The 13,213-nt window shown below is 48.6% G+C and overlaps 1 protein-coding gene and 1 long non-coding RNA gene across 3 annotated transcripts in view; both read left to right on the top strand.

The window, feature by feature from the left end:
- Nucleotides 1–1,998: 1,998 nt before the first annotated feature.
- UPF1 (UPF1 RNA helicase and ATPase) overlaps nt 1,999–13,213 on the top strand; it is a 37,459-nt gene continuing 26,244 nt past the window's right edge. For both annotated transcript variants that reach the window (XM_058727360.1, XM_058727359.1), the window contains exon 1: nt 1,999–2,506. In XM_058727360.1, the coding sequence (XP_058583343.1) occupies nt 2,276–2,506 (231 nt within the window). In that variant the 5' untranslated portion in view covers nt 1,999–2,275. The remainder of the gene's footprint in view (nt 2,507–13,213) is intronic.
- LOC131510344 (uncharacterized) lies at nt 2,521–6,268 on the top strand. Its single transcript, XR_009261007.1, has 2 exons — nt 2,521–5,822; nt 6,070–6,268. It is a non-coding gene; the product is annotated as an uncharacterized LOC131510344 (long non-coding RNA).

The raw sequence follows: 13,213 nt of genomic DNA, 5'->3' as shown, positions 1-13,213 counted from the left end.
TTTTTTAATGTTTATTTTTGAGAGAGAGGGAGAGAGCGCGTGCGCACAAGCTTGCATGCACAGTGAGGGATAGAGAGAAATGGAGACAGAGAATCTGAAGCAGGCCCTGTGCCAACAGCAGAGAACCTGATGTGGGGCTCGAACTCACGAACTGCAAGATCATGACCTGAGCCAAAGTCAGACGCTTAACCAATTGAGTCACCTAGGCACCCCTGGATCATTTTTAAAAAATCCATCTGATAATCTCTGCCCTTTTAGTGAAAAGTTTAATCCATTTACATTTAAATAATTACCGATAAGTACTTATTTCTGCCATGTGGCTATTGGCTCTTTATGTGTCTGTGTCTCTCCCTCCACCAATTCCTCCATTACCAACTTCTTTTGTTAATGTTTTAGTGTACCATCCAAATGCCATTTTGCAGATGTGACTGTATGTAGAAAATAAGAGGAAATCCTTAGAAGTGGAATTGCTAGGTCAAAGGACGAGGGGGAGGGGATGTGTTTAAAACTCTGATGGGTGTTACCAGATTGGTCTTAAATGCTTCTACCAATTCAATTGGATATTTTCCAAAGAGGGCTTTATGTTTTATTGAAACCATCCATTGGCTTGTTGGGATTTCCTCTTCAACTGTGTCTTCCTGGAGAGGGGACCTAATTATTCAATTTCTGTATTCCCACATTTTAGTGCATGGTAGGAGGCCAGAAAAGATGTAAAGAAAGAAAAAGGAACCTCTTATCATGTAGTGACAGGAGTATTGGAAAATGAAGAACCATTCAGGATCAGGAACTTTTAGTGTAGCTGTGCAAACCAGGAGCCCTATGAACTGACTTCAAGCATTTAGAGAGCCCCAGAATCTCGGGACAAATAGGGAATTGGAGGTGGGGAGGTTCTCTGAGATACTATATAGAAAAGGAAGCTGAAGCTTGGAGTTAAGTTCATAAACCAGTAGCTGAGCCTGGGACAAACTTTTACTTAGCACCCATGTGTGGGTTATTATTATCCCCTTGGGGAAGACTGTGTGATGTGAACAAAGCCAATCCCTGTCCATGTGGAATTTTCCTTAATGTAGTTTTCATCCCATCTGCTTTATTATATGTTTTAACGTTTCGATTTTTAAGCAATCTCTACATCCAACGTGGGACTTAAACTTACAACCCAGAGATCAAGATTCCGAGGCTCCACCGACTGAGCCAGCCCGGGGCTCCTCTTCATCCTATCATAATGGATAGTATTTAACCTCTCCCCAGGGAGGAAACTCTAGGCTCAGAGAGTTGAAGTCACTTGTACAAAGTCACACAGCCAGAAGGTGTCTCGGTCTGGATTTCACCCCAGAGCAAGTGCTCCCGATCAACTTTGCCATATACTACCTCTGAATAGCGATTACAATTATGTAATTATAACTAATGTAATTAATAATTGCAATATAGCATTATAACGTTAGTATAGCTAATATATTAACATTATTGTTATGATGATTACTGTCCTAAAAAGCAGCAGCAACCACCTTTGCCCTGGGCCAGCCTCCATGATAAGGGCTGTCCCTATTCTTTTATTCAACCAATGAATGCTGACCACCTGTTTTGTGCCAGGTACTCCCCCCCCCCCCCATTTCACAGATGGGGAAACTGAGGCCCAGGAAGCTTCTCCCAGAGTTTGAGGTATACCGCAACTGGGTGTTCCGAGACCACCTTTGGAAAGCAACCGGATAGTGCTCAATTAACCCGAGGCAGTCTCGCCGCCCCTACAGACGGAACCACCGCGGTCACACCGCCCACCGCCCAGCGCTACTGAAGAGCGGTTGGGGCGGGACCACGTCCTCGTGAGGCCGCCGCGACGGCGGTTAGAAGCCCTGCCCCCCGCGCGTGCGCCCTGCTTGTTCCGCCGGCCCGCTCAGCTGCGGGTGTCCGGGCGCGGTTGGAGGCGTCCCCGAGGAGCGCGCGCGCTTGCGCCAGCGTCGGGCTCGCGCACGCGCACCTGCGCCGGCGTCGGGCTCGCGCACGCGCACGACGGCGGCGGCGACGGCGGTTCCTGCCGGGGGCTGCGAGTGGCGGGCGGCTCGGAGGGGAGCAGCGTCGCTGAGGGGCTCGGCGGCAGTGGCGGCGGCTCGGCACGCGTGGCTCTTGGCCCGGCTCGCGCAGCGGCGGGCGTTTCAGTCCGGTTCAGGGGCGTGGGCGCGGCGGCGGCGGCGGCCCGAGGCCTGCGGCCTAGGCCTCAGTGCGGCGGCGGGCTCGAGTGCGGCGCGGGGCCGGCCTGAGGGCCCTACTCGGCGGCACCATGAGTGTGGAGGCGTACGGGCCCAGTTCGCAGACGCTCACCTTCCTGGACACTGAGGAAGCCGAGCTGCTTGGCGCCGACACGCAGGGCTCGGAGTTCGAGTTCACCGACTTCACCCTCCCCAGCCAGACGCAGACGCCCCCAGGTGGCCCCGGCGGCCCCGGAGGAGGTGGTGCGGGAGGCCCGGTCGGCGCTGGCGCGGGCGCTGCGGCCGGACAGCTGGACGCGCAGGTGAGCGGCACATGGCGGCGCCGGAAGCCCGGGCCGGGCCTCGGCGCCCGGGAACCTGCCCCGAGTCCCGCACTCCGGCGGCGTCCGAAGTAACCTGTTCCAGGTCCCTCACTCAGGCCCGGCCCAGGCTGACCTTCCCCGGGTTCCCCGATCCGGCCGGGTCCGGAGTAACCTGCCTCGGCTCCCGGTCTCTAGCGGGGCCGGGGCAGACCTGTTTCGAGTCCCGCTCCGGTGGGGTCCGGGTGATCTGGTCAGGATCTACTTCAGGCCGCGTCTTAGGTCACCTGCCCGCAGTCGCCTTCTGGGCGTGTCCGAGGTGACCTGCCGTCGGGGGTGACCTGTCCCCAAGTTTTCCTCCAGCTGAGTCCGTGCCCTGTTCAAGCCAGCTCCGTGGTGATCCGTCCTCCCTGCCCCACCCCCCACCTGTGGTCCCAGCCGTCTGGGCATTCCCCCTCGCCCGCCCCCGGTCATGCCCACTAAACCGCGGGTTCAAATTTCCCCGGGCCCAGGGACGCTGGAGAGGGCAGGGTCGAAGCTCCCGGAGTAGAAACGGAATTTTAGCCTCCAGTTGAGAACCCCACACTCGCTGGTTATGAAGATTATTCAAGAGACAGGTTGCGTTTTGTTTTTCCTTCTTGCATTGCCTGTTGCTGAAACCGACTTGTTATGTAACTCCCCAGCTCTGTCTTGGAAAAGTTAGGTTTGAGTTTGTTCCTCCAATGGGGGCAGTGATAGTGGGTTTTACATAAGTGGTACTGCCACGTTGGAAAATGTTGTTTTTAATGATGTGAATGTTTAGGGAAAGCTACTTAGGTATTTTAAGTTTGGGTTTGGGTTATGAGAAGTATTAGGGACGCACTTCCTGAACCTAGGTCCCAGCCCTGGAGTGGCAGAGGGGACTGGCTGGGGTTTTGGGGTGGGATCCCTTGTCACAGGTGTTCCTTGGCATGAGGATCCACTGTCAGGGCTGGGGGAGCCACCCCATCCTCAGCCAGAGTGAGCTCAGACTCTGTCCTTGGGGGAGGAGGGCTAGCATTCTAGTTGATTGAGTCACTCTCGTGGGTAGACCACCCACTTGGATTTTCTTTTAGCCCCTAATAGAAGCAGAAAACATTTGACTCATTCTAACCCTAGATTTCCTTAAAAATAGATGCCTGATGGGTGGAGCATCAGGGAGAACAGGTGTGCAAGTATGTATTTTTTCAGCTTGGTTTACATATGGTGGAGGAAGATAGGAGAGAGTTTGCCTGGAGAAACGAATGAGCCGTTGGACACTCATGATGACACCTGTAGACCCCTCTGTTTTCACAGCTGTGAAATGGGGGTATAGGAGTTTTATTTTTGTTACACTTTTCAACATACCTGAAATCTGCACTTATGTTTGGATGGACCGGAAACATACATGAAATCTGGACTCAAGTTTGGATGGACCAGATAACGCTGTTTGTAACTTGTGTCCAGTGCGTCCAGAGGCTGAGGATAAAGATCACTCAGTTGAGCGATGTGCCATGGTTAGTGGCAGCTCAGGGTTGGTAAAGGTAATCGTTTTATTGCAAATTCTTTTTAAGACTTTTATTGCATATTCTTTATATTGGCCAGTGTTTTTCTGGCCAGTGTAAAACAGCTCTGAGTTCTAGTTTTGTTCTTGTATTCTGTTTGTGATCAGTGAGTTACAGGGCATGCCCTTCTCTTTCAGTTGAAATAATCTATTTTTCTGCACCTGAGCACTGAGTTGTATAAAATAGGAGCTTTAAAACTCTCCACCAGAGGTAAATGTTGCAGTTGAGCTCACCTGAGTTCTGATGACATCAAAAGGGTTTATCCTTCTTTACTTTTAATTAACTCAGATGACCCACTCACGTGTAGCCCAAGTTTGTGTTTGGGGAATGGGAGTTACATCCTTTGTGTCGTAAGAGAAGGCTCTGAATTTGGGGGCAGGAAAAGTCTGAATAGAATTGAAAAGTGGAAAAAAAGTTGATTCTTCTCTATGCCAGTTGGTGGCATTGGCTGCCTACAACATTTGGAATTTTCCTTATTTGTCCTCAAGAGTTGGCTGGGTAACTAACTGTACAGTGGGGCTTCCAGAAAGACTCAAACCCATTCTGAATGCCTTTTGATTTTATCTTATTGAATGAGTAGCTGTAACTTATCAAGTGCTGTGCAGCTACTTCTGTTTCACAGCTTTCTTGAGATAGAATCCATGTAGCATACAGTTTGCCCATTTAAAGTGTACAGTTCAGTAGCTTTTAGTACGTTCAGAGTTGTGCAGCCCTCACCATCGTCAATTTTGGCATATTTTCATCACCCTAAAAAGAAACCCCATACCTCTTAGCTTGTCAATCCTCCTTTCTCCAACCCCAGGCAGCCACTGATCTTTCTGTCTCAGGTTTACCTACTGTGGACATTTGATATAAATGACAATATGTGGTCTTTTGTGTCTCGTTTCTTTCACCAAGTATGTTTTCAAGGTTCATCCATGCTGTAACATGTATCTACTACCATTTCTTTTTTGACTGAACAGTATTCCACAGTACAGACAGACCACATTTTGTTTATCCACTCATCTGTTGGTGGACATTTGGGTTGTTTATCCTTGTAGCTATTATAAATAATGCTGCTGTGAACATTCATGTGCAGGTTTCTGTGTGGCTGTAGGTGAAATTGCTGGGTTGTGTGGTAACTCTGTGCATAACCTTTGCAGGAGCTGCCAGGCTCCTTCCCAGCGTGCAGCCACTTTTGATACCAGTTTTGCTTAGTTGGTTTTACCTGAAAGTTTGTTTAAAAATTTTTTTTTAACGTTTATTATTGAGAGACAGAGAGACACAGAGCATGAGCAGGGGTGGGACCGAGAGATGGAGAGACACAGAATCTGAAGCAGGCTCCAGGCTCTGAGCTGTCAGCACAGAGCCCGACACGGGGCTCCAACTCACAAACCGCGAGATCCTGACCTGAGCCGAAGTCGGACGCTTAACCGACTGAGCCACCCAGGCGCCCCTACCTGAAAGTTTGCTTAAAGGCAGAATGTGTGTCCCTGCCAGGGTAGGAGAATGGCACAGGGGTGACTCCTGCTGAGCTACAAGTTGGTTCAAATAACATTTGTTTTGCTTATGAAATGTAACTGATATTTATCAAAGCCTTCCAGATCATGGAATGAAAAGTGCTGACATAATCCTGCCAAGTGTCCTTAAGATACAAGGGACCATTTTCTTTTGCCTATCTGACTCTTCGTGGGCCCTTCCCCCGCCCATCAAAGGGCAGGGAAAGGTAATTTCAGAAGTGCTTTGCATAATAGTTGGTGTTATAAACCTTCTGCCCTGTCTAGTTGGAATATATCCTTTTTTTTTTTTTTTTTTTTAATTTTTTTTTTTTAACGTTTATTTATTTTTGAGACAGAGAGAGACAGAGCATGAATGGGGGAGGGTCAGAGAGAGGGAGACACAGAATCCGAAACAGGCTCCGGGCTCTGAGCTGTCAGCACAGGGGCCCGATGCGGGGCTCGAACTCACGGACCGCGAGATCGTGACCTGAGCCGAAGTCGGCGCTCAACCGACTGAGCCACCCAGGCGCCCCTGGAATATATCCTTTTGATGGTTGCTACTGTCATGTTTTCTCCAAATATGGGAATTATGGTAAAGATGTAAGAGTTGGGAACACTACCCAGGCAGAAAAAGGAATTGATACACACAATGATATGGATGCATCTCAGAATAATTCTGGGTAAAAGAAGCACTCTGACCAAAAAAAAAAAAAAAAAAAAAAGAATATATACCCTGTGATTCTGTTTGTATGAAGCCCTAGAAAGTGCTAGTAGTAGTAGAAAACAGATTAGTGGTTGGGAGAAGGAGGAAGGAAAAGAGAGAGGGTGACAAAGGGCATAAGGAGACTTGGTGATGGATGTGTTGGTTATCTTGATTGGGTGTTTACATACACTGATGTATGACAACTTATAAAACTATACACTTTAAGCATGCACTGTTGATTGTATGTCAGTTACACCTCAATGAAACTGAAAAGGCCACAGGGAGATACCACTACCTGCTCATAAGAGTGGCTCAAATTTTTTAAAAGGCTGGAAAGCCACTTGTAACTTTCATACCTTGCTGATGGGATGGTTCACCCATTTCTCTGTGGTCCAGCAGAGAAGCAAAGGTGGTTGTCCACACGTGGGGCTGCTCTGAGCATTTATAGCTGATTCGTTCTTGAGAGCCCCAGACTGGAAAAAACTCCAGTGACCATCAACAGGTAAATGGGTAAACAAAGGCTCTTCATTAGTTGTAGTCTTGAGTACATACACTTGAGCTTCTTTTCCTCTTCAAGTGGTAGATACTTGAGTAAAGAGTTGCTACCTAGTCTTCAGAATTGATCATGGAAAGCTGTCCTTACATATTCTTGACCATCCAGGTAAACAGATCATCTTCTGCTTATTGGCCTGTAGTTTATGAAGAGGAGGAATGAATTCAGTACAGTCTAGGGGTTCCCAAAAGTGGTGAGTTTAAAATTTGAGTGGGACTTTTTCCATCTGGTTTTGTGAACACTCAGTTCAGCGGTGATATAAGCACACCTTGAGAAAATTGGAGATAAGACACTGGTAACCTTGCAGGAGCTCTGGCAAGTGTTCGTTCAGCACTTTCCCCTTATTGGATTTCCCAAGTTTGTTTCTAGATGGTTAGGACTCCATGGGCGATTAGGGGAGAGGAAGGGCTTACGTGTCATTGGTGAATAAGCAAAATGACTTCTTACTCTGTTCACCCTAATTTCTTAACCCAGATTGAATACGATTGGGGGCAAAGTTAACACTTGAACAATACCAGTGTTAACTGAAAAACAAAGTTCTTTCTCAATCCTGCTCCCAGAACCAAAAAAAGGAGACGTTTTTCTAATAGCTTTATTAAGGTATGATCACATACCATAGAGTCTTGTATGTAAATGTGCAATTCAGTGTTGTTCTAGTAAATTTGCAGAGTTGTTCGACCATCACACAATTCATGGTCTTTGATTCTTCTTCATGCCTCTTTTTGTTCCCCTTCCTGCTCCTTCTCCTTCCTGCCCCTCCCCTTTTTGCTCCTGTTAATCTTTGTAGTTTCTCATCAGCATCTCTAATGTAGGGAAATGGAGTGACCCCGTGCTCAGCCACTCCCAGTCACCTGTTGGGGGAGATTCACCACCCTGTATGCTGGGCCCTCCACGTGGGTGCAGAGTCAGGAACGGAGGCCTGGCCACGCTGCTTTCAGGGTGAGCCTGGGAGCCCTCATATATCTGTTCATGTTTACTTTTGACCCCACTGTACATGCTGTCAGGCCAGTCTCTTCAGCCTGGTCCTTGTCTCCTGCCCCTCTCTGTAGTCCTGCTTCTTGCCTTGCTGTGCTCTCTGAGGATTGGGGGTCAAAGTGAATCCTTTGCCATCTGTAGCTGTTGTGTTAGAAATGACAGGTGCTGCTCAGACTGCGGTTGACCTTTGGGATCATGAGGGCCCAGAAGAGGGAGTGGTCTGCCCTGCAGAGGGAAAGCTTTTGTGAGCAGTGTTCCTTGAGTTCAGGAAGGCATGCTGCTGGGCAGAGAGGTGGGCATGGAGCGCTACACTTGGCTTGGTGTGGAGGAGAGTGGGTGCGGGCAAGGGTTGATACGCCATGCCAGGGGCTCGGGCTGGATCCTAGAGCCTCATGGAGCTGCTGAGGGGATATTGTGACCTCGCTTGAGAGGAAGGGCCCTTAGATGGCAGGTAGACCTGGCAGAGTGTGGACAAAGCCAGAAGGGGAGCTCCGGCAGAGTGCCTTGTGGTCAGATATGTGCCTGTGCATGCCGGCGCATGTGTATAAATGTGAGTGTGTGAACTACTACAGTACCAGGCAGCCAGAGTGGCCACTCCTGCTGGGACATGTTGACTGCACTGGATACCCTGTTGCCCCTGAGTCCTCATAAGGAATTATGGCTAGAGCAGACACAAGTTCTGTCTGTGGTTTTTGTCAGGGCCCGTGATCCCCCAAGGCTGAGGCAGGGCTCCTCTCTGATGGGAGGTATGGGTGGAGTTGGTGCTGGTCAGCAGACCCTTTGGAGACACTGCCCTGAGAGAGAGGGTAAGAGGCTCTGCAGAAAGGGAGAGACCCCACCAGAGCAGCATGCACGGAGGCTGGAGGGAGCAGATTCTGGGCAGTGGCTCTCAACTGAGGGGCATTTGTGGTTGTTGCCCTGGCAGGGTGGTCTTGCAGTGTTGCCGGGATAGTCCTGCCCGCAGAGAAGGGTCATGACTCCCAGTTCTGCTTGGTGGGACCCGGAACAGAGTGTGGCCTGGAAGGTGTGGAAGGGTGGCGAGTCTGGCTGAGTCTTCAGGGCTTCATTTTCCAGGTCTCGGGGCCCTGCTTTCAGGGGGTCTTTGAACTCTTCTTGGCAGAGGAGCTTTCCTTGAGAGCAGCATCCTGCTTCCTCTAGTAAACATGGGGATGCTGGGTCCTGGGATCCCATGGCTGGGAAAGGATCGTTGTGCCTGTTTGTATGTGTTAGTCTGGTTGCAGCTTGTGAGCTGGATTACTGAGCCAAGCCGGGCTTCTTTGGATCCGTGCAGACTGTTGCCTGGATGGCTTCTAGACCTAGGCTGCTTGCTGAGCTCTGCGGGTAGCCCTTTGTCACGACTGAGGATGGCACTTTCGTGTCTGCTTTGCTCCTTGCAGAGCTCAGCTGCCAGGGATGCCAGTGACTTGGGGGAGGTGGCTCTCCTCATCTTGGAGTAGAAGGCATTTGGTCAGAACTGTGCTTGCCTTCCGTCACTCTTTTTGAGTGCATGGCTCCTCGGACTCCATGGAGGCCACCACGTCCATCTATATTGTGTAAAAACGTTGGTTATGGATTCTCTGCAAGTAAAGAAAACAAACCCGGCATATCCATCTCCTCAGTTCAGCAGTTTTGTCCTCTGGCCCTTTATTCTCATCGCAGAAGAGCTTTAAAAGAAATCCAACATGTTATTTCATCCTTCCTTCTGAGGTTGAGCCATATGAGTTAGCAATACACAATCATTTTGACCTATATTTACTATGCGTTTCTAGAAACAAAAAAGCATCTTTCCGTCATAGGCAATACTGCTGTTGTCAGATGAATAGCACTGACAGTCGTTTTTTGGGATCATCTAATCCACAGGGCTCCCCTTTCTCCACAGATTCTTCACTCATGAGAAGATGTCTTGACTTGGTCTGGCCCCCAGTGAGGTCCACCATTTATGTGATGGTTATGAATCTTGGCTTGCTCTCCAGGGCAGCCTCTCCCTCTTCTTTTCATGCCACTGAGCTGGGGTCCAGTCTGTGTCATTGTCCTGTGAGGTGTCCTGGCTTCTGGACTGAACCCATCATCACACCCTGGCTTCTCCCTGCAGGCGTGGAGTGGGCTCCTTTGAGAGTAATGATCCCAGGGCTGGACATGCAGAGGCAGCTCAGGTTGAGGTGGGGATGCCTCGGACACATCAAGGACACTCTGAGCATTGAAATGAACCATAGGCCTGGACTCAGCATGCTGACCAGAACAAGGGTTCTCTGTAAAGAGGGAGGCCGGTGAGGATCCTTTTTATCCAGAATCTGGGGACCACTCTCTTGAGTGGGACCATGTGAAGGCATTTTCGTAGGTCAGAAATGGTTGAATGTCAGCAGTTACATGTGGTTAAAACTAATGGATTAAAGAAGGCTAAAGAGACAGCATAAGTAACGAGTGTTAACTAGGTCTTGAATGTAGAAAACTAGAAAGGACGTTAGGATGTTGGGGAATTGTGCTTGTGCTTATTAGATAGCAGTATTATATCAGTTTTATCAGCATAATTCCCAAGCGTGAGGCTTGTATAGTGATTACATGGAGAAGATGCTTGTCCTGGGGCTTGCGACTCTGAAATGGGTCAGGAAAGTAAAAGTGTGTGTGTGCAGAGGGACAGAGCAAGTGTGGTAAAGTGTGAGTGGCTGGTGGATCCAGGTGATGGTTATGTGAGTTGTTTATTCCCTGTAGTTTTGAAACTTTCTCAAAAGCTGGGGGGAGGCCAGAACTTCTGTTAGCTTTTTCCAGAGGTGAGGCTCAGCCTCTCCTTACCCTGAGGGAAAGGTGATTGCCCACTCTCTTTTTATTTAAACCTCAGGATAAAAAAATACTTTTATTGATGAGATGAATTATTTTACATTTCAGTGTTTATGCTTTTAGTGTGAAGATGTATTCATTTAGCCTACACTATGAGGGCTTCCTGGGGTGTGGCTCATTTCTAGGTCCTGGGGTCATAGTAGGGACCCCTGCTTTGGGGCTCCACAGATGGAATGGGGGAGGCCTCCCTGGGAGGCGCCCTGTGGACTGAGACCCAAAGGACCAAGAGCCAGCTGTGCAGAAACCAAGGGACAGTGAGTGCAAAGGCCCCGGAGCACTGGCAGACTCAGAGACTGAGGGACTGAAAGGTCCATTTCATGCTGCGTGGTACAATGCTTATGAGGTTTGGAGTAAAAATCTGTGGTCTAAAAGTTCTTACCAGCACATTTGGGAGTGATTTTTGAATTTACATGCTTTTCCTCTGTGGGACTGAAGCAACTTTTCTTCCTGCTACTCTGATGTACACAGTGAATTCTGTAGTTGCTTGTATGAAACTGTCCCTGGGCAGAAAACATCTGCAGACCTCTACCCAGAGCAGAGGCGAAGAGGGAACTGTTTCTCCAGTGATGTGATGCCTGGGAGTGGGCTCAGGGTTCCTGTGGGTGCGGGGGGGGTGCTGCCTCTCTGAGCCTTGCAGGCTGCAGGGGTCCTGACTGGAAGTGAGGGGTTGATAATCTCGGAGGACCTCAGTCCTGTTCTGGCCAAGGACCCTTCACTCCTCCCGTCTTGTCACCTGGCATGGGTTGTGGACCTTCTCTGTGCTGGGCACTCTCTAGTTAGAGCTTTGTTTTAACTAATTTAATTATAGTTTCTAAGGTCAGATGTATTTTTGAACTTAATGTTTATCTTAAAACTTTCCAGAGAGTAGAGGGAAAACTAACAACCCCACTATAGAAGTCAGTTTGTGTTGTGGCCAGATCATAGCTGGGCAGGAGTGGGGCTGAGTGAGAGCTGGGAGTGTGTGCGTGTGTGTGTGTGGGCCACGTATACATTATACGTTCCCTAACCAGGAGGCTGGAGGGCTACTGGGCCTTGGAGAATCTGGACTGTCTTCTCTGGGCCTCCAGCTCTAGTGGAGGTGTGGAGAGTCTACCTGACCTTGTATCTGTATCATATTGTCTCCCAAGAGTTCTGAGAGTAGACCTACATTTCTTTCCCCATTATTAACCTGAAGGGGTAAGTGTGCAGGGTGGGTCCCCATGTGGCTGGTCAGGAGGTGTCCTCTGCTGGTTCAGGCCTTCCCCTGGTGAGGGGAGGTGAACTGTGGGATCTGAGGCCCAGATGAGGCAGGAATGGGTAGGAAGATGGCACCCAGGTGGTATGCACTTTTCTGTATTACTCTGTGGACCAATTTTGATGTTTCAGGACAGTAAAGCTTCAGATATCACCAAGGGCATTTCTTTACACGTAAAAGCTTATGCAATCTAATAAGATATTTTAGGAGTTCTTCTAGATAAGGAATCTGTAAACATTTTCTTAAAAGGTTAGATAGTAAATGTCCTAAACATTGTGGGATAAGAAGTAAAATTGAGGATATTATTAGGTATTTAATCCAGCTGTTTATAAATACTGGGGAGCGCCTGGATGGCTCAGTTGGTTAAGCATCTGACTTCAACTTGGGTCAAGATCTCATGGTTCGTGAGTTCAAGCCCTGCTTCGGGCTCTGTGCTGACAGCTAAGAGCCTGGAGCCTACTTCAGATTCTGTGTCTCCCTGTGTCTCTCTGCCCCACTCACACTTGGTCTCTGTCTCTCTTTTTCAAAAAATAAACATTAATTTTTTTTTTTTTTTTTTTTTAAATATGAGTACCAGGGTGCCTAGGTGGCTCAGTCAGTTGAGTATCCAACTCTTGATTTCGACTCAGGTCATTGTCCCAGGGTCATATAAAAAAAAAAAAAAAAAAAAATGTAAATGCTATTCTGAGCTTGAGAGGGGGAGCTGCATGCTGATTCCTTCCTGGACCACCTTCTTAGCCTTCTGATGATCCTGGGTGGTGGTGGTTTGTTTGTTTGTTTGTTTGTTTGTTTGTTTGTTTGTTTTTAAGTTTATTTTGAGAGAGGCAGAGCATGAGCAGGGGAGGGGCAAAGAAAGGGAGAATCCCAAGCAGGCTCCATGTGGTCAGTGTGCAGAACCCGACCCGGGGCTCAAACCCATGAAACCATGAGATCATGACCTGAGCTGAAATCAAGAGTTAGATGCTTAACCAACTGAGCCACCTAAGCTCCCTAATTCTGGGTTTTAAGGTGTTTTTCTGCTGAGATTGGATTGGAAAGATAGCACATTTCTCTTTGGAAAGATGAAAGCTGATCAGAGTGAAGTCATAAAAGGTGTCAATATGCATTTAAGCTCAGGATACCAGATCTATGGAAAGAATTGTTTGTTTTTTAAAGTTCATTTATTTTGAGAGGGAGAGCATGAGCAGGGGAGGGGCAGAGAGAGAGGGAGAGAGAATTCCAAGCAGGCCCAGCATTCGTCAGCACAGAGCCTGATACAGGACTTGAACCCATGAACTGTGGGATCATGACCTGAGCCGAAATCAAGAGTTGGACGCCTTACTGACTAAGCCACCCAGGCATCCCTGGAAAGAATAGTTTTAGATCAAGTA

Source organism: Neofelis nebulosa, chromosome 4 (assembly GCF_028018385.1).
Source record: "Neofelis nebulosa isolate mNeoNeb1 chromosome 4, mNeoNeb1.pri, whole genome shotgun sequence".
NCBI lineage: Eukaryota > Metazoa > Chordata > Mammalia > Carnivora > Felidae > Neofelis > Neofelis nebulosa.
Note: the sequence above shows the minus strand (reverse complement) of the source record. Positions and strands in the feature narration are given on the sequence as shown.